This window comes from Salvelinus fontinalis, chromosome 10 (assembly GCF_029448725.1).
Source record: "Salvelinus fontinalis isolate EN_2023a chromosome 10, ASM2944872v1, whole genome shotgun sequence".
NCBI lineage: Eukaryota > Metazoa > Chordata > Actinopteri > Salmoniformes > Salmonidae > Salvelinus > Salvelinus fontinalis.
Genome location: NC_074674.1, coordinates 8,259,909 through 8,285,631, shown reverse-complemented (window position 1 = coordinate 8,285,631; position 25,723 = coordinate 8,259,909). Strand labels below are relative to the sequence as shown.

Below are 25,723 nucleotides of genomic sequence, written 5' to 3'. Positions count from 1 at the left end.
CCCTATCCCCCATAATACAATGTGCTCAACAACAGCAATATAGGTCTACATAAACAATATCGTGTGCAAACTCCTATAATTCTGGCTATGTTCAAATGTCTGTTTTGTTTTAAAGGATGGTTCTGATGCAAAACAAAGTTTTGTTTAGACAACCAATACGCACATGGACAACACCTGTTTACTCAAACAGACACACATGAGCAAACATCCAATGTAAATAGTTTTTATCCTAAACCACTATACTGTGCTTTATCTCCATGAGAGGGATTTGCTGCTCTGTCGAGTCTTCTCCAACAGAGAAGCAAACCCTTCATGGGTGGTGAAAAGGAGAGATAGTTTCATGAGTGGAGAATAGAAAAGGAGACATATCTTTATGAGTGGTGAAGAGGAGTGGAGACATATGTCAGTGTCTCCTGACCGCTCCTGTCTCAGCCTCCAGTATTTATGCTGCAGTAGTTTGTGTCGGGGGGCTAGGGTCAGTTGGTTATACCTGGAGTACTTCTCCTGTCTTATCCAGTGTCCTGTGTGAATTTGAGTATGCTCTCTCTAATTCTCTCGTTCTCTCTTTCTTTCTCTCTCTCTGAGAACCTGAGCCCTAGGACCATACGTCAGGACTACCGGGCATGATGACTCCTTGCTGTCCCCAGTCCGCCTGGCCTTGCTGCTATTCCAGTTTCAACTGTTCTGCCTGCGGTTACGGAACCAATACCTGTCCCAGACCTGCTGTTTTCAACTCTTAATGACCGGCTATGAAAAGCCAACTGAGATGTATTCCTGATTATTATTTGACCATGCTTGTCATTTATGAACATTTTGAAAATCTTGGCTCTCTCTAATTTTCTCCTTCTCTCTTTCTTTCTCTCGGAGGACCTGAGCCCTAGGACCATACGTCGGGGCTACCGGGCGTGGTGACTCCTTGCTGTCCCCAGTCCGCCTGGCCTTGCTGCTATTCCAGTTTCAACTGTTCTGCCTGCGGTTATGGAACCGCCACCTGTCCCAGACCAGTTGTTTTTCAACTCTTAATGATCGGCTATGAAAAGCCAACTGAAAATTATTCATGATTATTATTTGACCATGCTTGTCACTTATGAACATTTTTGAACATCTTGGCATAGTTCTGTTATAATCTCCACCCGGCACAGCCAGAAGAGGACTGGCCACCCCTCATAGCCTGGTTCCTCTCTAGGTTTCTTCCTAGGTTTTGGCCTTTCTAGGGAGTTTTTCCTAGCCACCGTGCTTCTACACCTGCATTACTAGCTGTTTGGGGTTTTAGGCTAGGTTTCTGTACAGCACTTCGAGATATTAGCTGATGTACGAAGGGCTATATAAAATAAACTTGATTGATTGATATCTTTATGAGTGGTGAAGAGAAGAGGAGACATATCTTTATGAGTGGAGAAGAGAAGAGGAGACATATCTTTAAGAGTTGAGAAGAGGAGACATATCTTTATGAGTGGTGAAGAGGAGACATATCCTTATGAGTGGTGAAGAGAAGACATATCTTTATGAGTGGAGAAGAGAAGAGGAGACATATCTTTATGAGTGGAGAAGAGAAGAGGAGACATATCTTTATGAGTGGTGAAGAGAAGACATATCTTTATGAGTGGAGAAGAGGAGACATATCTTTATGAGTGGTGAAGAGAAGAGGAGATATATATTTAAGAGTTGAGAAGAGGAGACATTTCTTTATGAGTGGTGAAGAGGAGACATATCTTTATGAGTGGAGAAGATAAGAGGAGACATATCTTTATGAGTGGTGAAGAGAAGAGGAGACATCTTTGAGTGGAGAAGAGAAGAGGAGACATATCTTTGAGTGGTGAAAAGGAGACAGATCTTTATGAGTGGAGAAGAGGAGACATATCTTTATGAGTGGTGAAAAGGAGACAGATCTTTATGAGTGGTGAAAAGGAGACAGATCTTTATGAGTGGTGAAAAGGAGACATATCTTTATGAGTGGTGAAAAGGAGACAGATCTTTATGAGTGGTGAAAATGAGACAGATCTTTATGAGTGGTGAAAAGGAGACAGATCTTTATGAGTGGTGAAAAGGAGACAGATCTTATGAGTGGTGAAAAGGAGACAGATCTTTATGAGTGGTGAAAATGAGACAGATCTTTATGAGTGGTGAAAAGGAGACAGATCTTTATGAGTGGTGAAAAGGAGACAGATCTTTATGAGTGGTGAAGAGGAGGCATAGTCATATAAACTAACCAGTTGAATTCAAACACCCTGACAAAACTTCCCATTAAGAAGGCTGTTTGACACAATGGCCAGAAATCAGTTTGTTTTGTTAGGTTGTTTAGTTGTTGTTAATTGCTTCACCACACAATTATGCATGTGTGAAAGAACATGACTACGTGAAAATAAATTGTAACACACATAGTTCATGTTTCAGTAGCGCTGGCCCCACCCACTTCAGTACTTAGCAACCTGCAAGAGCTATAACACACAGAAAAAAGAGAGAGAGCTCTGAGGTGTACCAAATGGAAACAAACCTAAACAAAACCAACATTTGCTTGTTTTCTTTTTTTGCTAGAGTGTGTGCTAATGAATACACTCGTGCTCTATTTATCCATCCATCCCTGGTAGTCCTTCTGCCTGAGCAGCAGAGTCTCTCTGTCTTTGTGAGGGGATAAACAACAGTGGCAGCAGAGAGTACGGGAGATGAGATTTGGATTACGACAGGGATAATGCTGTTGAGGTTTACAGTCACTCAGGAGAGACAACGGAAGAGTCCGGAGGGAATCAACGCCCCAGCTTTAATCACAGTGTAGCTCTCTGAGCACACTGATCTCAGCAGAGATAATGACAATCAGAGAAAGTGAGAAAGCGTGGGTATTAGTGGTATGGTATTACTAAGGATAACTGGCATGGTGGTGGAGAGCCAACAACCCATGAAATTGTTATGGTTTTACGGTAATTAAATGCAATAAAAACGTTTTTTTTTTTTTTTCAAGCCTTCCTCATCTCCAAATAGGAATTGTCGGTTGTGCTGTAGCCCAAAGGCTGGCAGATAGCGATATTGAGTCGTTTTCCTCTTACGGTCCAAAAGGAATGCATGCACCCGGCTTTACACTCGTATCCTCGATTTAATGGCGAGAAGACGGATTTTTTTTGGGGGGGGGGGGGAAATTTGCATACTTTATTTATGAAACACCATTTCATTCTCCACAACCATGCTAGATTAGCTAATGCTAGTCCCGAATGTTGCGTATCGCGTTCAGACAATCAGGTTGCAGGACTCTGTTTTTTTCACCTCTGCTCTGGTGTTTCAAGATAAAAGACTGCTCAACTTGATTAGGTGAACGCGATACGCAACGTCCAGGACAGACATTAGCTAATCTAGCATGGTGGTGGAAAATTGTGTTTCATAAAGAAATTTAAGGACGAAATCGATGCCTTTGCAGCCTGAATGGAGAATGTTTTATGTACGAACCGGTCCACGGGGGATACGAACGTATAGTTGACTGCATGCATTCCCTTTTGGACAGTACGATGAAAGAACTAATATCGCCATCTGCCAGCCTTTGGGTTAGGTCAGGGATCATCAACTAGATTCAGCCGCGGGCCAATCATTTCTTGAGCGGATGGTCTTTGGTCGTGAACATAATAAAAACAATTTTTAGACTGCAAATTTACCGCAAGAAGCCCAAGCAGATATAATATTGGACTAAAACATAATAATTTCAAATCTTGATTACATTTGGAGACATTGCCCTGCGTAGGGTGCTGTCTTTCGGATGGGACGTTAAAACGGGTGTCCTGACTGTGGTCATTTAAATTCCCGTGGCACTTATTGTAAGAGTAGGGGTGTTCACCCCAGTGTCATGGCTAAATTCCCAACCTGGCCACCCAATCATCCATCTCATTCCTAATTGGCATATATCACTCCTCACCTCTCCACCTGATAGCTGATGTGTGGTGAGCGTTCTGGCACAAAAATGGTCGCTGTGCATCACTGAGGTGTATGCTACACATTGATGGTGGATGAGGTGAGTTTCCCCCTACTATGTAAAGAGCTTTGAGTACCTCAGTTAGTAGAATAGTGCTATATAAATCCAATCAACTATCATTCATTATTATTTGTGTACATTCACGTCTCTCTATTATGCAGGGGAATCATTTGGTACAGATTTCCAAAATAAAAATCACTTGAAGCTGATTTCCTGGTGTTTTCATCGAATAAAAAAAGACCTCAAATTTTGGGGAAGCAAATAAAACCACCCCACGGGCCAAATTTGTCTCGGGCCGCCAGTTGGGGGACTCTGGGCTAGGTTGTGTTGATAATTCGTTTTACTGGAGACAGGAGAACAAGAGGAGGCATGTGACAAGGTGTATAATTTTATAATAAGGCAGATTTATTCAAGTGTAAAGATATTAGGCAAAGCGTGCGGCACGGCTCTTTCTGTCTGATTTGTATGAAATCGTCCGGAAAGAGGTAGTTTCAAGAATTGTACAGTATTATATAGACAACAAGCAAAGTAGGTAGATCTGCGAGTCTGGCCTTCCGATTGGTCGATCTGGGTCTTGGGTAGTCCTGAACAGGCCTGGTGTCCACGTTCCATTGGTTCCTGAGATAGTTCTTTGTCTTGAGCTCCAACCATGTGTTGGGTGTATTCTGTGGTTATTATGGGGGAGGGGAATTATGTGTGTCTGTAGTTGGTGTCTTAATAAGTCCAGCATATGTCCAAGAGAAATGAGGAGTATGTGTATTTTTGTATAAAATATGGCTTATGTTGAAATGTAGTTATTACTAGTTTCCAGTCTCTATTACAATTTCTTACAGTTGTGCCAGAGAGGGAAAGGCAAAGCGAGAGGGATAACTGGGCCCAAAATCTGTCTTTTCCAGCAGGTGGCGTCATTTCATTTTCTTCGCCCACCAATCAAGGAGTTTTTGTATGGAGGTCAATGAGTGTTAAATTTGGTTAACGAAAAAATGGCATGGTTTATTTGCTACGTGTGGTTTATTTAATCTGATATAAGTGTCGTAATGCTTAGGTTGTTACGAGTGTACTGATATAAGTAGGAGACTTTACTTTTTGTTGTTGTTGAAAAAACAATATATTAGAGTTGTGCCTGTTGTTCACACTCATATCGCCCCTCTTGTTAGCTTGAACGGTCCCACCTGGTCTTGCCTCCTCCCGACTGCCTTCCATTTTTTAAGACATTTATTTTCATTGTTAGAGCGCCCACTTGCGTATCTGATCAATATGATGGATCATCTGTGGTTGTGCTTCATTTGGCCAAAGATTATAAATATACAGACAAGATACTTGTCTCTCTGCCAAATAATGGGTGTGGTTGTCCTCAAAGCGGCACGGTGGGCTATCAAGCTGCCTTCTATTCCTCTCTTTGGATAGGTGGATACATCTCATTATTTTAATATAATTTTGAATATTCTATGAGGGTTTTTGACGTCAACCGCCTGTATTCAATGGAGAGAGATGCTATGCTAATAGCCTCATGTCATGATAATGCTTAGCCATTTTGAGACAACGCCGATATATGTCACGTGTCCTTGTATCAGTACACTCATAACAACCTAAGTATTACGAAACTTCTATTCGGTCAAATAAACCTCACGTAGGCCGTTACATTTTTTGTTCACCAAATTCGACATTCTCTCAATGGGCAGGTTTCCATTGACCCAGGTTTAAATAAAATCAAAGTGTATTTCTAACATGCGCGGAATACAACAGGTGTCGACCTTACGGTAAAATGCTTACTTACAAGCCCTTAATTAACCAACTATGTAGTTTTAAGAAAATATTTACTAAATAAAAAAAGTAATACAAAAATAACAATAAGGCTATATACAGCTGAGTCAACGTGCGGGAGTACAGATTAGTCGAGGTAATTTTTACATGTAGGTAGGGGTAAGTGACTATGCATAGATAATTAACAGCGAGTAGCAGCAGGGTCAATGCAAATAGTCCGGGTGGCCATTTGATTAATTGTTTAGCAGTCTTATGGCTTGGTAGAAGGTGTTAAGTAGCCTTTTGGACCTAGACCTGGCGCTCCGGGTACCGCTTGCGTGCGGTAGCAGAGGGAAAAGCAATGTCCCTTGAAACGGCAGATATAGGCTACAACATTTTTATCCGTTCGACAGGGGTGGATTTTTCTTTTGTCAAACTTTCATTGTTATGACAAATTCTGTTAGACACGGTTTTTCGAATAAATTATGATTGCCGAATATTTTTGAAGGATGCGTGGCACGTGATGTCATCACGTACCTATAAACTCCACTCCACATTTAATTCTGAATTCCTACTGCTTGCAATTATTATTATTTTTTAAAACAATTTTTAAAAATCTTTTCAAGGATTGTCCTGATTTTCAAGAATGCCTGAATTGCTAAACCTCATTATTCTGGTTGGCTGGCAAGTTTCACCATCCAATTATTTCAGGTCTAGGAGTGCAGGTGTGCCATGGCACAGGCTGTGGCGATATGTTGGCACATGATAATTATTAGATTATGGCAAATAATATTCAATTATTAAATTCTATCCATGCTGGCTTTCATGGGCTATCTGAGACATCATGAGAGAGGAGAGCTATTGGGTGTGCATGCTTTTGTTCAAGCCCTGCTCTAACACACCACACTGTAGGCTAAACATCAGCTGCTCAACAGGATCTTGCTCAGCAGACTCCGGGGTGTGTTTCAGTGCTGGATCAAAAGCATGGACACCCAGTAGCTCTCCAGATGGAGGGTTGAACACATGTTTTATACAGTAGCCTAACAGTGCAGTTATTCTACTTTTTGGAGGGTTAAGTGCCTTGATCAAGGGCACAACGACACGAGATTGTAGGCCAACGTGGAATCAGAGAGCAGCTGCCTTCTAGTGTCAATACCACATTTATGCTGACTTTTTTTATGTCGGCTACATAAAGACATCACCAATTATTGGTAATGGAAATGTGGTTAAAATTTATGGTGGAGAAGTCAAGGAAAAGTCCTGAAATTCAATCTGTCAAAATCTGTATGAACCCTTAACCCTTTATTTAGTGAATTTCAGAGGAAATATAGCATGTCATTTGGGAATTTCTATATTCTAGTATTTCTAGTATTCTAATGGACCGACTTGAAAAAACACATCTCCTGCTGCTTTTTTTCATCCCAAGTCAAGCACTGGAGACATGAAACAAATAGGTGGGAGGGTATGGGCTACAGGCTGTCTCCAACATATTAATGTGCAATTTGCCAAATGGGCAATGGAAACACTTCAATCACATTTTTATTTGACACTGTTGGATTTTGCGAAGAAAGAAAAAAAGTGTATGTGTGACGTCATTACGTCCAGCTGTTTTCATCGACACAAGATGGTTCAATGGAAACCCACCCTGGCCGACATTGTCGCATCTATGTTCTATGCGAACTTTCTAAATGTCGACAAAAAACAATCACTGGACAAGTTAATGGAAACAGCTAGTGACCTCCATACAAAAACGAATCGCTTGTGAGCGAAGGAAACGAAACAACGCCACCTGCTGGGGAAGACAGATTTTAGGCCGAGTTGAACGTCTCGCTTCGTCTCTTCTCTGATTTGGCAGTGGAAGTGACGATTTTCCACAGCCACAAAGTCCAAAAAGCTTTATCGTCAAAATTCATGAAAAAAACATTGCTTTAAGGTTAGGCATACGGTTATCAGTGTGGTTAAGGTTAGGTTAAAAATCAGATTTTAATAAGAGAAATAGGCGGGGGTTATGACTTTGCTTGTGGTAACTAGTGACGACCGAAGTGGCGGTGTACTGTGTCCAAGCAACCATCTTTGTTGATTCACTCTAGACCTGCTGGAGTTTACTAGGTACATTTACAGACAGGCCTTTGCTGATAAACTATTAATAGAGATTGTTTTACTCGGTCCAATAAACGGAGCCTACTAAAACGTAGACCCTGAAATGTCCATCTGAACGACTCTTCTCCACATCCGGCCATGACTGGGAGTCCCATACATAGGGCGCCCCAGCGTTGTCCGGGTTTGGCCGTCATTGTAAATAAGAATTTGTTCTTAACTTACTTGACTAGTTAAATAAAAAATACAATTATCCAATTCGCTGCAATGTTGAGCGTCTGATCTTAATCTGATTATTGGTATTTGGCACTTTCGATATATACGAGGACAAGGCTCCAGATGAATTGAGAAAATATAACACTATTATATTTATGTATATAAACCTGGCTATATTGCACATGTTTTTTTTGTAACCATCAAATTATTTTTGAAGGCTTAATACTTTATATTCGCTTGCCAACGAATCTGCCGCAGCGGTTCAGAGATATTTCAAGGAGTAAGATGGCGGCACCTAGTAAACAGTAAGTAGAAATTGACACTACAAAAATGTTATTCTATCGCAACTAGCTAGGTATTTATAATATTAACATGTTTATTTCGTCGCTGTTTCTTATGGTCGCCGTGTGCAATGACTGGACACACTACAAGCAGCAATGTGTGCACGACCATGCAATCCACTACCAACAACATTGTTAGCTACTTGCTAACGTTAGCTATCAAGTTAACAAACGGGAGCAGCCAGTCGGTCCCGCATTGCCACCTTCATGCAATCAATGAAGTTTGTAGTTTAGAGAAGAGAACACAAACCTGATTTGGCCTAGATTTTAGATCACGGAAATTCTGTTCATTTTCGCAACGAAGAGCCTGTAACTAGCCAACGTTTGTTAGTTTCCCACTTTATTTCTTTCAAATGTTGGTGCTTGCTGTCATTCATGTCACCTGTTCCCAGGTACGGCCTGATCATACCCCAGAAGAGAGCGTCTAAGACAGCCACCTTGCCCAGACCCTCAGTATTTGGGGATGACTCTGATGAAGAGGTAGGAAAAGGGTCTGAATGTCCATCTATATCTCTTATTGTATCCTATTGAGATATGCTGATAGTTAGTCTCATCCTTCCAAATCTAGTTTTGTTTACTTGTGAGAAGCCTGGGTTTTCCAAGGCAAATTGGTAGTAAACTCTTTTGCAAGGAAGCCTAAGAAGATTACATTGTGTGTGGGTCACAGATCATTTAGAGAAGTCTAAAGTTTCTCCACTCCTTTGCTCATGCCCTTTGTTGCAGCCAGTGAGGTGAGTGGGTTGCAAGCTTTGCCAAATGATTGAAGCTCTATCAGAAGTGATGTTGTGTGATCCTGTCTTCCAGACCTCGGTTGGGGAGAGTTTGCAGAAGGAGGCTCTGAAGAAGAGGATGATGAAACAGGTGAGTGAATGGATGAATGAGAAACCTCCGGTGGTAACAACAAATTCTCCAGAAGTTGCTTTTTGTATTTTGTGACCGAGACCCATCTTTCTCTCGTGTGTGTGTGTGTGGCAGACACGTCTGGAGATGCAGAAGGCTCTAGAGCAGGACAGCAGTGTGTATGACTACGATGGTGTCTATGATGACATGCAGAAACAGAGGCTGGAGAGCAGCAAGAAAATGCTGGGAGGAACCGACAGGAAGGTACAGCAGATCCAGAACAACCCCCAGCCTCCTCCCACCTTTTCAAATCTTCTTTAATTTGCTATTCTTTCCATTTCAATCCCCCCTTTCCTTCACCTTTTCACTTGCTACCCCCGCCCCCCTCTTTTCCTCTCCTCACAATTTCACTGTTTTTCTCCATTTTGCCTTTCTCTTGTCACTTATGTCCACCCACTCTACTCATCCTTCCTCTCCTCTTTGCTCATACTGCTCTTTCTCCTTTATCTCTCTCTCTCTCCATAGCCAAAATACATCAACCAGCTGCTGCAAGCAGTGGAGGAGAGGAAGAAGGAGCAGGAACGGAGAGATGAGAGGAAGATCCAGAAGGAGAGAGAGGCGGAGGGAGAGCAGTTTGCAGACAAGGAGGCTTACGTCACCTCAGCCTACAGACAGAAACTCAAGGAGAGACAGGAGGAGCTGGAAAAAGAAAAGCGAGAGGCAGCGATGGAGGGTGAGAGACACTGCTGTGTGTATGTGTGTTTATGAACATAGATGTGTGTGGGAGAAACTGTCTTATGAATCCAGTAGTTTATAGAATAAACAAAGCCATGCTGTGTGTTTGTGTCTAGCTGCTCTGGATGTGAAGAAGCAGAAAGACCTGAGTGGTTTCTACAGACACCTGCTGAACCAGACCGTAGGAGAGGAGGCCATACCAGACCGCTCTGTACCGAGGTCAGAGTTCAAACACAGCTAAAATATCTCCCTTTACTACCAGTATGTGTACATGAATATTAGATTTAACTCTCCTCTCTCTCTTTCTCAATGCAGGGATCAGAGTTCAAAGGAAGTCAAGACAGAAGCGCCATCCCCACCGCCTTCACCTCCCTCACAAGACCACGTCCCCAGTTCCCATAGCGACAGCGAGGAGGGGCAGGATCAGAAGGCAGGGTTCAGTAAGCCGGCCCCTGGTGCCAAACGCCACTACAGACAGAGGTCCCCTTCCTCTGGGAGTGGAGAAGAGGAGCGAGAGAAGGATAGAGAGAGAGAAAAGAAGAGACACAAAGAGAGAGACAGAGACCAAGGAAGGGATAGAGAGAGGGTCAGAGAGAGAGACCGGGAGGACAGGCATGGTGGACGGAGAGATGAGAAGGATGGAAGAAAGGAGAGGGATAGAGACAGGGAGGAGGACAGGAGCAGGGGGAGGCGGGATAAAGAGAGAGAGGAGAGACACGGGAAGAGAGAAAGGAGCCCGAAAGACAGAGAGAAGGAGAACGGGGAGAAAGAGAAACAGAGGGATCTAGACAAAGACAAGGGGAGAGAAAGGGACAAGGGCAGGGAGAAAGAGAGGAGTAGGGATGGAGAAAAGGAAAAGACTATGAAAACCGACGGAAAGGAGGGAGAGGGGTCAGAGAAGGGGAAGGAGGGGTCAGAGAAGGGGAAGGAGGGGCCAGAGAAGGGGAAGGAGGGGCCAGAGAAGGGGAAGGAGGGGCCAGAGAAGGGGAAGGAGGGGCCAGAGAAGGGGAAGGAGGGGCCAGAGAAGGGGAAGGAGGGGCCAGAGAAGGGGAAGGAGGGGCCAGAGAAGGGGAAGGAGGGGCCAGAGAAGGGGAAGGAGGGGCCAGAGAAGGGGAAGGAGGGGCCAGAGGAGGAAGAAGAGAAGGGGAAGGAGGGAGAAGGGAAGGAGGGAGAAGAGGAGAGTAAAGTGAGTAAGTTTGTCAAACGCAGCAGTGAGCAGACCGTGACCTCAGCCAGAGACAGATACCTGGCCAGACAGATGGCACGCTCAGCCACCAAGACGTACATAGAGAAGGAGGAGGACTGAACACACATAAACGGTGACAGCTGTGACTGTGTGATGACATAGAGGGTGACCGATGAACTGAGATACGTCAACAGATGTGTGTGTGTGAACTTCTTTCTCTAATACGCTGCACTTGACGGACCCACCTAATAAGAGTGTGGTCTCATGGTTCTGTCTGGGGAGAAAGATGGAATGGTAGAGAGTGATTTAAATGAGTGAATGCAGGACTTGAGTTAAGTGAGAGGGTGAATAAGTGATGAAAAATGTAGTGTGTGTGAGGTGCCCCACACCAGGGAACTATGTGTTTTTGTTGAATATTTCTGTTCTATTCCAGTTTTTTTTCTCCTGATGGACAGTACCGTACTTCCTGTTTATGTTGTGTTAATAAATGTCTGAACATATGGCTGGTGTATTGACAGTCATTGGCGCTCATATATTCACTAGTTATCTGTCATACCTTAAGTTAATATGGGCTATTCCTGGGGCAGCTGTAATGACAGTTTAACATAGTTTACTGTACCCAATTGCTTTACATACTCATTCATAATTTAATATACTCCCAGTCACTATCTTTATATACCATTATCTATAGATAGAAATGTTTCTGCGATTGAATGGGACTGATGTAGTCTCAGTCCAACAGAGCAGAACAAGTATATACACTGCTCAAAAAAATAAAGGGAACACTTAAACAACACAATGTAACTCCAAGTCAATCACACTTCTATGAAATCAAACTGTCCACTTAGGAAGCAACACTGATTGACAAATTTCACATGCTGTTGTGCAAATGGAATAGACAAAAGGTGGAAATTATAGGCAATTAGCAAGAAACCCCCAAAAAAGGAGTGATTCTGCAGGTGGTGACCACAGACCACTTCTCAGTTCCTATGCTTCCTGGCTGATGTTTTGGTCACTTTTGAATGCTGGCGGTGCTCTCACTCTAGTGGTAGCATGAGACGGAGTCTACAACCCACACAAGTGGCTCAGGTAGTGCAGTTCATCCAGGATGGCACATCAATGCGAGCTGTGGCAAAAAGGTTTGCTGTGTCTGTCAGCGTAGTGTCCAGAGCATGGAGGCGCTACCAGGGGACAGGCCAGTACATCAGGAGACGTGGAGGAGGCCGTAGGAGGGCAACAGCCCAGCAGCAGGACAGCTACCTCCGCCTTTGTGCAAGGAGGTGCACTGCCAGAGCCCTGCAAAATGACCTCCAGCAGGCCACAAATGTGCAATTTGTTTAATTTTAGAGTATGGGCTAGACCAATTATGTACCAAAGATGTGTTTAATATGCGGTAGGGTATGTATTGTATAACGGCCTAATTTTAATTATTACTTTTTTGGGCTCATATATAGGCCTATGTGTATGCATAAGCTCTACTAGGCATCTGGGTGTTTTGAATCACCACCTTAGAAAGCGCTGTCCATTTCATTGTTGAAACAACATCCACAATGACCATGTTTTCCACTCAATTTCAACCTGTTGAACTTTATTCTAGATCAAGGGACAAAATAGACAGGCTAACTTTATTTTTCCCACAAGCGAACTTCTGCACTGGAATGAAAGGTTTTTTCAACAGCTTTTCCCTGACCAGCTCGTTCCAAATGTGTTGAGTCCCATCCTAGTGTAACGGATGTGAAATGGCTAGCTAGTTAGTGGTGGTCCGCGCTAATAGCGTTTCAATCGGTTAAGTCACTCGCTTCGAGACCTTGAAGTAGTGGTTCCCCTTGCTCTGCAAGGGCCGCGGCTTTTGTGGAGCTATGGGTAACGATGCTTCGTGGGTGACTGTTGTTGATGTGTGCAGAGGGTTCCTGGTTCGCGCCTGTGTCGGGGTGAGGGGACGGACTAAAGTTAAACTGTTACACTAAGACTTTGGAACTACAGTTGAACCCCCCGACTCCAATTTAATCCCTGTTCATTATCCTTAACAGTGCTATAAACGTGTCTTTTTTTTTCCTACAACATTTTGATAATGTATACATTTAGCATTTTAGACATCTAGCAGACATTATTATTCAGAGTGAAAATCAGTCAAATGTTTCTGCAAAATCAATGCTAGAAAGAGAGAGTAGTATGAAGGATGTATTCCAAACAGCACCCTATTCCCTATGTAGTGCACTAGTTTTGACCAGTGCCCATAAGGCTTTGGTCAAAGTAATGCACTATATAGGGAATAGGGTGCCATTTGAGGCGGAGGGCGAGAGTTTTGAAGCTTTCCAGAGCGATGTTCTTATGGGTGCAGTGTCATTCATAATAATGTGTCTGAGAGTGGGATAGTATAAGAGAGACAGAGAGAAAGAGACTATTCACTATTTGCACATCGTTACAACACTATATATACATAATATGACATTTGAAATGTCTTTGTTCTTTTGGAACTTCTGTGAGTGTAATGTTAATGTTTGTTTATTTCTTTAAAATTCACTTGAAATATGTTTTTCCCCCCCCAAAAATATAACTATATAATCTTGTTCACCTACCTTGAATCTGGTTTCACAATCATAGACTAAGAAGCTCTGGGTAACTGATGGAGCCGTTGACCAGTTGATGTTGGACTGGGGATAATCATTTTAAGGACGTCTCCTTAACAAGCTCTGTGACCCCTTTCTAATTGAGACTTGGCCACTTACTCTGTAAGGGTCAAAATTCATGTGATTTCCTACTTAAACTTTTCAAATAAAGCCTGAACTCCAACATATTCAATCATTTACATTTATTTATGGAAGCTCATAGTAAATTGTATGTGTGTGTGTGTCTTCCAGAACATCTTCTATGGTACTGATGTCTCCGGTACCGGGACCCTGTCCTTCAATGAGCTGTGCAGTGTAGTCCGTGTTGCAGGTACCTGATCTTCTCTGTCTTCTGATCTCTCTCTCTGTCTGTTTCTCCCACGCCCTCTCTGTTCTTATTCCCATCTCTCTCTGTTTCTCTCTCTCTCTCTCTCTGCCTCTCTCTCTCTCTCTGTTTCTCTCTCTCTCTCTCTCTCTCTGTTTCTCTCTCTCTCTCTCTCTCTCTCTCTCTCTCTCTCTCTCTCTCTCTCTCTCTCTCTCTCTCTCTGTATGTCTGTCTCTTGCCTAGTAAATAAAAGTAATTTTTTTAAAATATAGACTTTTAGGATAATTATGAACGTGGTTTAATTTGGAAATTACTAATTTTACTTGTGCATGCTCTGGTAATTTCTTTACATGGAATCGGACAAAATGACAATGACAGATTGTAGTGCTAGGTTCTGTACAAATGTAGTATAAACTCAAACGGACGACTAGAAAAACCTCACACCCAGTTTATTACCCTACTAAGTCATACAGCTGCAAGACATTTTGCACATGATCAAACAGGCATTTATATGTCAAGATGAGATTAGTGGTGTAACTTTTTCACAACTGCTATCATCTGCCTGACACTGCCTAGATGTTGCTCTGTTGTCTTCGCAGTCGAACCGTCTGCTAGCAGTTCCTCTTTATCTGGTCACTTCTCCATGATGTTTATCAGTGACCTCGTGTTCACTTTACTCAACAGACCTGGGTCATCTACTGTATTCCCCTTTTCTCTCACAGTAACTTTCACTCACATCTAGTTCCTCTTTAACCTTCCTTGACCCCTAACATGTACACTACCGGTCAAAAGTTGTAGAACACCTACTCATTCAAGGGTTTTTCTTTATTTTTACTATTTTCTACATTGTAGAATAATAGTAAAGACATCAAAACTATGAAATAACACATTTGGAATCATGTAGTAACCAAAAGAAGTGTTAAACAAATCAAAATATATTTTCTATTTGAGATTCTTCAAAGTAGCCACCTTTTGCCATGATGACAGCTTTGCACACTCTTGGCATTCTCTTTTAACCAGCTTCATGAGGTAGCAAAGCAACCCCACACCATAACACCTCCTCCTCCATGCTTTACGGTGGGAAATACACATGCGGAGATCATCCGTTCACCCACATCGCGTCTCACAAAGACACGGCAGTTGGAACCAAAAATATAAAATTTGGACTCCAGACCAAAGAACAAATTTCCACCAGTCTAATGTCCATTGCTTGTCCATTGCTTTCTTGGCCCAAGCAAGTTTCTTCATCTTACTGGTGTCTTTTAGTAGTGGTTTCTTTGCAGCATTTTGACCATCAAGGCCTGATTCACACAGTCTCCTCTGAACAGTTGATGTTCAGATGTGTCTGTTGCTTGAACTCTGTGAAGCATTTGTTTGAGCTGCAATTTCTGAGGCTGTTAACTCTAATGAACATCTCCTCTGCAGCTGAGGTAACTCTGGGTCTTCCATTCTTGTGGTCCTCATGAGAACCAGTTTCATCATAGCGCTTGATGGTTTTTGCGACTGCACTTGAAAAAACTTTGATCTTGACATTTTCAGTATAGACTGACCATCATGTCTTAAAGTAATGATGGACTGTTGTTTCTCTTTGCTTATTTGAGCTGTTCTTGCCATAGTATGGACTTGGTATTTTACCAAATAGGGCTATCTTCTGTTTACCCTCCTACCTTGTCACAACACAACTGATTGGCTCAAACGCATTAGGAAGGAAAGAAATTCCACAAACTAACTTTTAAGAAGGCACATCTGCCTATTGAAATGCAAGCTGTTTATTATAAGAGAATTCCAAAAGTGTGCAAAGCTGTGATCAAGGCAAAGGGTGGCTATTTGAAGAATCTCAAATATAACATATGTTTTGATTTGTTTAACACATTTTTGGTTACTACATGATTCCATATGTGTTATTTCATAGTTATATCTTCACTATTATTCTACAATGTAGAAAATAGTAAAAATTAAAATTAAAACTTGAATGAGTAGGTGTTTCTAAAACTTTAGACCGGTAGTGTATATTCCTTCTACATGTAAAGTGATCAATCATTTCAAGTATGGTAACATAAATACGTACATTTGAAGCTAGAATCCAACATAATTGCTTTATTTTATGCAATTATTGAGGACGTCGCATGCCCAAAAACAACACTGTCATGCTGAGAATAAAGAGAATGAATAGTGTCTCATGAATTTCATACCTTAAATGTCAAGAATGGTGCCACTTACACAAACCAGTGTTTCTCAACCTCTGGTCTCTGAACCTGTGCTGGTCCCTTGGATGTTGCTGGCTGGTCCCTGAGCTATTTAACTGACTCCAATTTAGTCAGTTCTAAGTGCTAGCTTTAATGTAAGCTGTTCCCCCAAGGAGGAAAAACTAAAGCTTGCCGATCCTTGACACAAAGTGACCATAGTTTGCCGGTCCCTGGAATAAAGAAACAGTGCCCTAGACACACACCTTTGTAATTCCCCTCTACCAAACACGCTATTTCCAATGTCATGACTAACATATTACTTGCAATTTGTGCCCAATAGAAAATGAATAGTGAACTTCTTGAATTACAAAGGACTTTAATAAAAAATAAAAAAAATAGGATAAACAATCAACATGAAAGTAGGCAAACAAACAGTTCTTGATAGATGGATAGATACTTCATTGTATCGAGCGGAAAGTATGTCTCTATATTTATATGAATCAATGTCTGCTTTATTTCTACATGAATTTCTCTTACGATAATCAGTCATTATCAGAGGCAAGATCAGCTGCTTCATCTAGATTCACTAATGCAGAACATGTGATAGACTAGCTGTCCAGGGGGTGTGTTTGTACATCAAGCTGCCTCACGCTACAGAAACAGGACGTAGGCTCCTGTTCTGTGGGCCCTTCTGGCTCGCACAAGTCCACTCACTTAATGTTGAAAATGTGTCAACTGAGAGTTTACGTGATTCTCGTTTTAATACAAAGCATTGCAATCAACTCCAGTAAACGGACAATTGACTGGGTCTAGAGATATATCTGATATATCTAATACTACAAATTTAACTGAGTTATGACCCATTCACTTGATTAGTGCAAGCCACCGACCGTGCCACTTGGTCGGAAGCAGGGTGAGATCATGGACTTTGACTTTGAGTTAGGCCTACTTCTTCCCTGGCCAATCTCTGACTACTTTCTGTATTTGGTTGACTCTTTTAGTGATCTTCTGCAGTCTGTCTTGTTTCTCCTTAAGCTTGCGTCGCTCATCGGGGAGTAGTTCCTCTCCTCTTGCCATCTTCTCCAGAAGCTCAGACTCGTATTTCATTTTCTTCAATCCTACGATGCGATCTTCGAAGCCTGGCTTGCATTCGTCCTCTTCAGTGCGAATGAGTATCTCGATGTACTCCACAGTAGAGAGAGAGTTTGGCTTCAGTGCAATCTCATTTATTCTCTTAAGACAATTGGAGGACAGCTTGATCAAGTACTTCAGCTTGTCCTCGATGACAACATACTCATCTTCAATCTTCTCCAGCATCTGCTTGTTGTTCATAAACTTGCCCTGTGCCTTCATGAAGTTGTCCTTCAACTCTTTAATGGTCTTTTTCTCTTTCTTAGTTTCATATGTCCATAAGGCTTTTTCCTTGTCGTGGTTAAGGTAAGAGCAGTTTCCTGGACACATGACACAGTTACCATTATCATCCATCACGGCACATTCTTTGGTGTCATCCTCGTTAGGCAGAAAGCAGTTGGTGTGGCATGTGAACTGGCATATGATGCAGTTTGTAGCAAAACAACTTGATTTGGTTCTCGTAGCAACTAGAACCTCTACCTCAGTCTCAAAGTCTTGGTTCTGTTTCAAGTTCATGTCATCGTTCTTCAGGCACTTTTTGACTGTTTGGATCTCATTCAGCTTTGACAGACCTGCTGTGATCTGAGGGGCCAGTCGTGTCATGACCTGCTCCAAACGCTCACGTTCTTCCAGCACTTTCTTGGTCATCGTTAGATCTTTGCTCTCAATGCTTTCCAAGTCTTTAAAGAAAGCTTTCATCTGTTTAAAAGTTGACCTCCAGACAATTCTCTTTAGCTCTTCATCATTATCATCCTCTGAACCATCTCCTTCAGAGCTTTTGTCTTCTTCTACTTTCTGATGGAGCAGAGCTGAATTGTTGAATTTGAAATGGGTTGGGAGTCCCTTATTGTTTTTCCTACAGGGAAGGTCTGCAGCTTGGATGGCCTCCAGCACAGGTATGTCCTTCCCATCAGCAAATGTCACGAGCATCAGGATGTTATCAGCAACGTCTTTTCCAAAAATGGACAGGATGGAGTCAAATATGTATTTCTGATTGGCACTGAGACGAGCGAGGGATGCCTGCACTACAAAGCAGACTGCATCAATGTGATCAATCCCCAAAGGGTTACACAATAAGTCCTTCACTTGCTCTGTGATTAGTTTATCATGTGCCATTCCTCTAGTGTCTCCGAACCCTGGTGTGTCAATAATGGTCAGCGAATAAGAAATCTGAAAGCCTGGCTGGTTGTAGACCTCATATGATGTTACGATTGAAGTCTGGCTCTCAGCCTGTGACCTATTGGTCACCTCATGGATGAGCTTAAAGCGGTAGCGATCTTCCCACTTTACCCCGAGAATGTAGTTGATCATGACATTTACCAGAGTGGTTTTTCCTGAACCTGTGCACCCCAGAAGCAGTATTACCTTGTTATTCCCTTTCTCAACTTTCCTTCCAAATGTGTACTGTTCAAAACTTTCCTTTACACCCAACTTCTGTTCCAGATTCAGCCTATAGATTGACGGGTTGCCTTTCTTAACCTTCTCTGATTTCTTCAGAAATTCCTCACTTCTTGTTGCTGTCGATTGGCTCCTCTTCGGTTGGGTGTCAGAAGCCCTGATGGTAGTCAGCACTGCCTCCGGACTGGGTAGACTCTTCCCTGCTTCGCCACAGTTAGCAGAGACTCTGACACTGTATGCAGTTTCAGGCTTTAGACCTTCCAGTGTGCACTCTCTGGTGGTGGTTTTGATGGTGTGCCACATCTTATTGTCAACAGCCTTCGCACACTCTCTGTAGTCAACCTCATAGCCTATGACTTCTACATCGTCTCCCACCATGGTAGGAATGTCCCAGTTCACTCTGATACTTTCATATTCCAGGTCTTTCTCTGTGGGTGGTCCAGGGGGGCTACATGGGCGGGTCCTGGAGTATTCTGTCCAGTCACTGGAGAGGCTCACACCAGGTCTACACACCGCCCTACAGCTGAAGCGATAGTCTTTATAGGGGTTCAAACATCTGATGGTGACCTGGTTAGTGGTAGTATCAGCTTTGATCTCTGTCCACTCAGATTCAGCCTGCACAGCCTGGTACAAAACCTGGTACGACTCCACAGACTTGACGCCAAGGTTGGGAGGGTTGATTTGCACGTGGACACAGTCATGCTCCATACTCTTGATGGTGGGGACACCTGGCTTTGATGGCAGTTCAAACTGGGGACTCAACAGTGTCCCTCTCTCATAGACATGGATGGAGGACGCAGTGATGAGTTTGTCTGGAATTGATGCAATGCAGAATGCAATATTTTCTCGGCCTTTGTTTGACTCTTTGAAGTCTAGGAACAGTTGTATTGTTTGCCTGGTTAGGGTGGTTACCTCCCCCGAGCGAAACCACTTTTCTGCTGCTGATTTCCCAGCTGCATTGGGATCATAAGGAATCAGTGAAGAATCACTCTTTGATTCTTCCAGCAAGTAGTTCTCCAAGTCTACCACGTACTCGTCTTTGTCATTCAAAGAGGAGAATGCAAAGCACACTACGTGATCTTTAGCTTGATCAAGCACTATTCCATCCAATTCACTGCTTGAGTAAACAACTTGTACCTCTTTCATTATGTCAAGGTAAGAGCTGACAACATTCATCTCTCTCTCTCTGTCGTCCAGGTACGTGATCATAAGGTCATTCTGGAATGGAGAGCGCTCCTTACTGTTGAGCATTTTCATCAGTTCTTCTTCCTCCATTCCTCCTCCTCTTATGTTGGGAAGAACCTTGCAAAGACCTTTCTGGAAAACCAGCTTGTACTCTGAGCACAAGTCCCTGAACTTGCTGAGCTTGGCATTGATTTCAGAGAACTTGATAGCCATGTCTTCCTTCATCATATCCTGGAATGTTACATCAGTGTTGTCCAGCCTGTCCAAGAGTCGCTGTGCACGACGCACCAGGCTAACACTGATCTGCCTGACTAGCTGGGCAGCTGCAGAGTCCAGGTTCTTGAGAGGATAGAGCCAGACAGTCATGGGCACAGCATGTTCTCCCTTCTCCCCTAGCAGACGTGGCAGGCCGGCATACAGCCTGGTGGCATCTTCAAATGTGACAGGGTTGTTTTCTAGTGCAAAATCACCATGGAAAGTGCAGCTGAATGTATTGGCCTGTTGCTTCTCTTCCTCGCTCATCTTCAGTGATGCCTGCCCTTCTGTTGATATGAGGGGGATGTTCTTTATTGTGGCCTGCAGGTTTCCTTGAATATCCTGGTGGTTTTCTCCTGAGGAAACCTCACGGTCAAAAACAAAGAAGGCTTGTGCACCGTAGAGAATGGCAGTCACCACATGTGTGGCAGAACCCTCTCGGAAGACATTATGGTGTTTCACATTTCCTGCCCCCAGGTGGTCCATGGTCAGCTGCTCAAAGCGAGTGGTGGTACGGTACTGCAGAGAAACCCTAGACTGATGCTTTGAGGTCTTTTTATCATGTAGGAATTCAGCAGAACCCTTCACACTGACTAAGCCACCAAGAAAACTGGCCTCCAGAGATGCAGACACATTCAAAGCTTCTGACTTGTCTTCACTTGAGTCAGAGGCAATGATTTTGAAATCAGTGTTAGGTTGTGGAGAGACATTTATGTCTTTCTGTAGCATTTCAGAATCCCAGAGTGTGATACCTGCAGTTTAGAACGAGAGAATGACAAATAACTTTTGTGAAAAAATGATATCATCTCCAACATGTGTAATTGCAGAATTGTTCATGCATGTAAACATGGTTTCATTCAAAGAACTCATTGAAGTATTACTCAAAGTATATATTCTAGGTGACATGACAACCGTAGTTAGAGAAGCTTCACCTATCTTTGCCATTAATCACTGTAACAGCATGACTATATATACACTGCTCAAAAAAATAAAGGGAACACTAAAATAACACATCCTAGATCTTAATGAATGAAATATTCTTATTAAATAGTTTTTTCTTTACATAGTTGAATGTGCTGACAACAAAATCACACAAAAATGATCAATGGAAATCAAATTTATAAACCCATGGAGGTCTGGATTTGGAGTCACACTCAAAATTAAAGTGGAAAACCACACTACAGGCTGATCAAACTTTGATGTAATGTCCTTAAAACAAGTCAAAATGAGGCTCAGTAGTGTGTGTGGCCTCCACGTGCCTGTATGACCTCCCTACAACGCCTGGGCATGCTCCTGATGAGGTGGCGGATGGTCTCCTGAGGGATCTCCTCCCAGACCTGGACTAAAGCATCCGCCAACTCCTGGACAGTCTGTGGTGCAACGTGGCGTTGGTGGATGGAGCGAGACATGATGTCCCAGATGTGCTCAATTGGATTTAGGGCTGGGGAACGGGCGGGCCAGTCCATAGCATCAATGCCTTCCTCTTGCAGGAACTGCTGACACACTCCAGCCACATGAGGTCTAGCATTGTCTTGCATTAGGAGGAACCCAGGGCCAACCGCACCAGCATATGGTCTCACAAGAGGTCTGAAGATCTCATCTCGGTACCTAATGGCAGTCAGGCTACCTCTAGCGAGCACATGGAGGGCTGTGCGGCCCCCCAAAGAAATGCCACCCCACATCATGACTGACCCACCGCCAAACCGGTCATGCTGGAGGATGTTGCAGGCAGGAGGATGTTGCAGGCAGGTCTGTGGTCATCACCTCCAGAACCACTCCTTTATTGGGGGTGTCTTGCTAATTGCCTATAATTTCCACCTGTTGTCTATTCCATTTGCACAACAGCATGTGAAATTTATTGTCAATCAGTGTTGTTTCCTAAGCGAACAGTTTGATTTCACAGAAGTGTGATTGACTTGGAGTTACATTGTGTTGTTTAAGTGTTCCCTTTATTTTTTTGAGCAGTGTATGTATGACTACTTCAACATGTTGTGGGTCCTCTAGCTTTTCTAACTCTGAAGACCATAGAGATGTACAAGACAGCTCATCTTTGCAATTGATGCTTTTGTGACAGTTTCTGTAGCACCATTGAGGCTTATCTATTTGAAAGTTGTCAATTACTTCTTAGTATACCTTTGTAAGTGTATTGGCAGTTCGTAAAAACAAAAAAGGTGCCTACTGTGCTACCTAATGTGCTACAGCTTGTATAGTCTGAACATGTATAAAGCCAAGGTTGGTGATTAACTGCCACATGCAGTTATGAAATGTTTGGTCAGAAGTATAATTCATTGGCTGCCCCCTCCTGCTAACCTGAAAGGAAATATGTTATCCTTCCTTTGAAAAAAATGTACATTTTTAATTTAAGAAAAGTTTCCATGAATAACAACATGAAATTAGTGTTTCACCCCAAAAAATTCGAACGAATTGTTTCGGCTCACAAAATTGCATTTTCTGCCTGTCCGTCTTTTGTTGTCAAATAGGAAGGTTGCACCCTACCTCTCTTTCGTTAGCATCTTTAGAGGTGTGGTCATCTCACAAGCACAGCCAACAACGGCAAACTGGGGCAAGCATATAGAAATCGCTCTGCCTTTACCTGGTTGCTAAAATTCTACATTTCAGATTTTGACAAAACAAGCCATCTTTAGTGTAGAAAATCATTGTACCATCTAAATCGCTGTGAAATATGTGTTAAATAAGGACATATTGTTTTTTCAGCTGTTTAAAGCTGTTGTACAAAACCGGGGAGTTTGAATTCAGGCTGTGTTGTTGCAATTCACCTAGTCTCCACAAGGGGGCATTGTTTTACTTGCTCCTGTAACCCATGCAAGTCCCACCAACTTGACTACTTAAAAAAAGGGTGAAGGCCTTCAAATGATGCTGCCCATGCTAGAACAGGCTTTGGGACAAGTCTATCCAACTCTATGGTGCAAACACAGTCAATGAAATTAATAGTTTACTGTACCTGGAATGAGGACATCCCTGCGACAGTCATACAGCATCCCCAGCTGGAATGGTCGGCCCAGAGCGGCTGTCTCAATGGTCTCAGAGTCAGACATGACTCCGTGTTCTGAAAACACATCAGAGCAGGGGTTTATGCACAGCTATATATGCTTCAGAACTATTGTATAGTAGAAACATTTAGATGAATGCAGTGCTTTACAAATAGGGGAGTCAAATTTAGGTTGAAATAACAAAGGTACAAAAGACAGACATAAGATGCAGACATCTGAATCACTCACATTTCTGTCTCCCCCTCAGTCTTGTGTTGTTCTCCTGGGATGGGAGGCGAGCCCTAGAGCCTTGATGCTCAGCGTTCGATTTTCCAGGTTGCGCCTCTGTAACGGGAAATATCAGAAAAACACTTAAAATTAATACCATCTACTTTTGGATAAAGGTAATGAAGTATAAATTCTGTTATTTTGTCATAAACATTATCCCAAGTGAGCATGAGCTAGTGATGCCGCTTGCTCTGCAAGGGCCGCGGCCTTTGTGGAGCGATAGGTAACGATGCTTCGTGGGCGACCGTTGTTGATGTGTGCAGAAGGTCCCTGGTTCGCGCCCGTGTCGGGGCGAGGGGACGGTTTAAAGTTATACTGTTACACTATGTGGTCTCAGAGTCCACAATGGCTTGGGAACCTTGTTCTAAGTGCATTTCAAGAACTGCACACTTGTAAGGAATACACTGGTTCGGGAAGCAAGTACAGGGAGTGAGCCTTTAATAAATAAACGGAACACAATTAATGCACTGACATGGGACAGAGTCAATAACTCCTGAGGAAGAACCAAGGGGAGTGACAGATATAGGGAAGGTAATCAAGGAGGTGATGGAGTCCAGGTGAGTGTCATGAAGCGCTGGTGCGTGTGACGATGGTGACAGGTGTGCGTAATAATCAGCAGCCCGGTGACATAGAAGCCAGAGAGGGAGTATACGTGACAACACAGTTTTTCTGCTGGTGTAATTATAATTGAGTAAGGGAGGAGTGACAGATAGTCAAACATGGATAACATAATCTTTGGAACGGTCAGGAGACCTACATTATCTTTATAAGACCCCATAAAGTACACCTGAATAATTGATTTAATCATAATCTATACTGTAGCCAGAGCCAGAGGGGGAAAAAACATGTTTTAAATGTATCAATATAATGAAATGAAACATTTTTGCACTTTATATAAATCAAAAATATAAAAATTTCTAAATGAGGTTAACATATGACATGAACAAATATTAAGAATTCAAGAAATAATAACAGATGCAGAAATATGAACGATAGTTTATTCAGATGTAACAAAAATATATGACCGTGTATGGTGAGACCAGGCTCCTCTTATTGGACAATACAGTTTGAAACAAATGGTGAAAAAAACAAAGTCAATCAAATGTAAGTTATACGCTTGTAAAAAAATGTTACGACCAATCTTACCTAAGTTTGTCTTAAATTGTATCTGTAAAAAATGATGTCTGCATTAATTCCCACAAGATGTAGGTCATTATGCCAAAAGATCTAGACTGTATTAGATGACTTGAAGCTACATCTGACTACATTTACACATTTGCTTGGATAATCATACCACAGGCCTTACTGCTATTGCCAGACAAGAGAATAACATTACAAGAAAGGTAAGTCCAACACAAAAGCACACAGAAACTTGCTATTATTGCCCAAGAGATCAAATAATTTTTGGTTAATAGACTTTTGTTTGCCACATATGCATTTCATCCTGCTTCCTTTGGGATTCAATAGATTTCTTCTTCTCTTGCCTTGGTCCTGCTTCTGTTGTTCTGCCATCTTACTTTCTCCATCTGGACTCATTCCAATTCGTCCTGAATGAGCTTTCTTTCTGGCTCTGATTTGTTCTCCTGGAATTGTTCTATGCAATTAAAATTTCTTTTTCAGCCTTTGCCTCATCCACTGGCTCTGGTAATTCGGTTGTCACATTTCCTCGTTTTTTTCTTCCATGTATACTTTGAAGGGAGATATCACAAAACAAACAAAAAAATTGATTGCTTTTAGTTTAAAATATGTTAGAATATAGAAAGACTACTCCTTATAGCTACAGTAATTTAACGTGACTTTTAGCTGCTGCCATGTTCAGAGTAATGTTTTCATCGATTAACAATATTCTCTAGTAGTCTACTCATCAATGTATTTTCTACAGTTTAATCATCTACTTTTCTGCCTCAGTTTCATCTCTTTATTTTGATGCTTTCAGTTCTGCATGTATCCTGGTCCTTTCATCTTCTTCTTGCTTTCTTTGGGATTCAAGTTGTATTTTTCTCTGCCTCTCCAGCTCCTCTCGTTGTTCTTTGTCCATCCGTTGTTCGGTTTCCATTCGTGCTTTCTCCCTCTTGAGCCGAAGGCATTCCTGCTCAAATCTTCTCTTTTCTGCTTCTGCCACGTCTGCCCGTTGTCGTGATTTATGGTCCACTTGAACTGTATGACTTTGACCCATTTTCTAAGTCTTTTCTTGCAGGTTTTGTAGGTTAGACTTAACTGCACTGATTCTTTGAGAAGACATGTCA

General features: G+C 42.4%; 2 protein-coding genes across 3 annotated transcripts; one reads left to right on the top strand and one right to left on the bottom strand.

Annotated features, from left to right (window-relative positions):
* Nucleotides 1-7,728: 7,728 nt before the first annotated feature.
* Nucleotides 7,729-11,610, top strand: LOC129863562 (nuclear speckle splicing regulatory protein 1-like). 2 transcript variants are annotated; one of them, XM_055935626.1, is made up of 8 exons: nucleotides 7,729-7,804; nucleotides 8,226-8,313; nucleotides 8,742-8,829; nucleotides 9,154-9,210; nucleotides 9,325-9,453; nucleotides 9,715-9,922; nucleotides 10,041-10,143; nucleotides 10,240-11,610. In XM_055935626.1, the coding sequence occupies exons 2-8, from the start codon at nucleotides 8,294-8,296 to the stop codon at nucleotides 11,228-11,230; spliced, it is 1,596 nt and encodes a 531-aa protein (XP_055791601.1). In that variant the 5' UTR covers nucleotides 7,729-7,804; nucleotides 8,226-8,293; the 3' UTR covers nucleotides 11,231-11,610. The 2 variants fall into 2 exon arrangements, with proteins under 2 accessions (XP_055791601.1, XP_055791600.1); XM_055935625.1 differs by lacking the exon at nucleotides 7,729-7,804 and having other exon boundaries at nucleotides 7,941-8,313.
* Nucleotides 11,611-17,064: 5,454 nt separating this feature from the next.
* Nucleotides 17,065-23,526, bottom strand: LOC129863561 (uncharacterized). Its single transcript, XM_055935624.1, has 3 exons — nucleotides 23,439-23,526; nucleotides 23,162-23,266; nucleotides 17,065-20,951 (listed from the first exon to the last, which is right to left on the bottom strand). Exons 2-3 carry the CDS (start codon nucleotides 23,253-23,255, stop codon nucleotides 17,176-17,178), a joined length of 3,870 nt encoding a protein of 1,289 aa, XP_055791599.1. The 5' UTR covers nucleotides 23,256-23,266; nucleotides 23,439-23,526; the 3' UTR covers nucleotides 17,065-17,175.
* Between the last annotated feature and the right edge of the window lie 2,197 nt (nucleotides 23,527-25,723).

Excerpts from the sequence above, each read along its gene's own strand:
- LOC129863561 (XM_055935624.1), bottom strand. The coding sequence starts at position 23,255 with ATGTCTGACTCTGAGACCATTGAGACAGCCGCTCTGGGCCGACCATTC. Across the intron at positions 20,952-23,161 it reads CAGGGATGTCCTCATTCCAG|GTATCACACTCTGGGATTCT; the intron begins GTACAGTAAACT and ends TCTAAACTGCAG.
- LOC129863562 (XM_055935626.1), top strand. The coding sequence starts at position 8,294 with ATGGCGGCACCTAGTAAACA. Across the intron at positions 9,211-9,324 it reads AGAAGAGGATGATGAAACAG|ACACGTCTGGAGATGCAGAA; the intron begins GTGAGTGAATGG and ends TGTGTGTGGCAG. Across the intron at positions 10,144-10,239 it reads CCAGACCGCTCTGTACCGAG|GGATCAGAGTTCAAAGGAAG; the intron begins GTCAGAGTTCAA and ends TTCTCAATGCAG.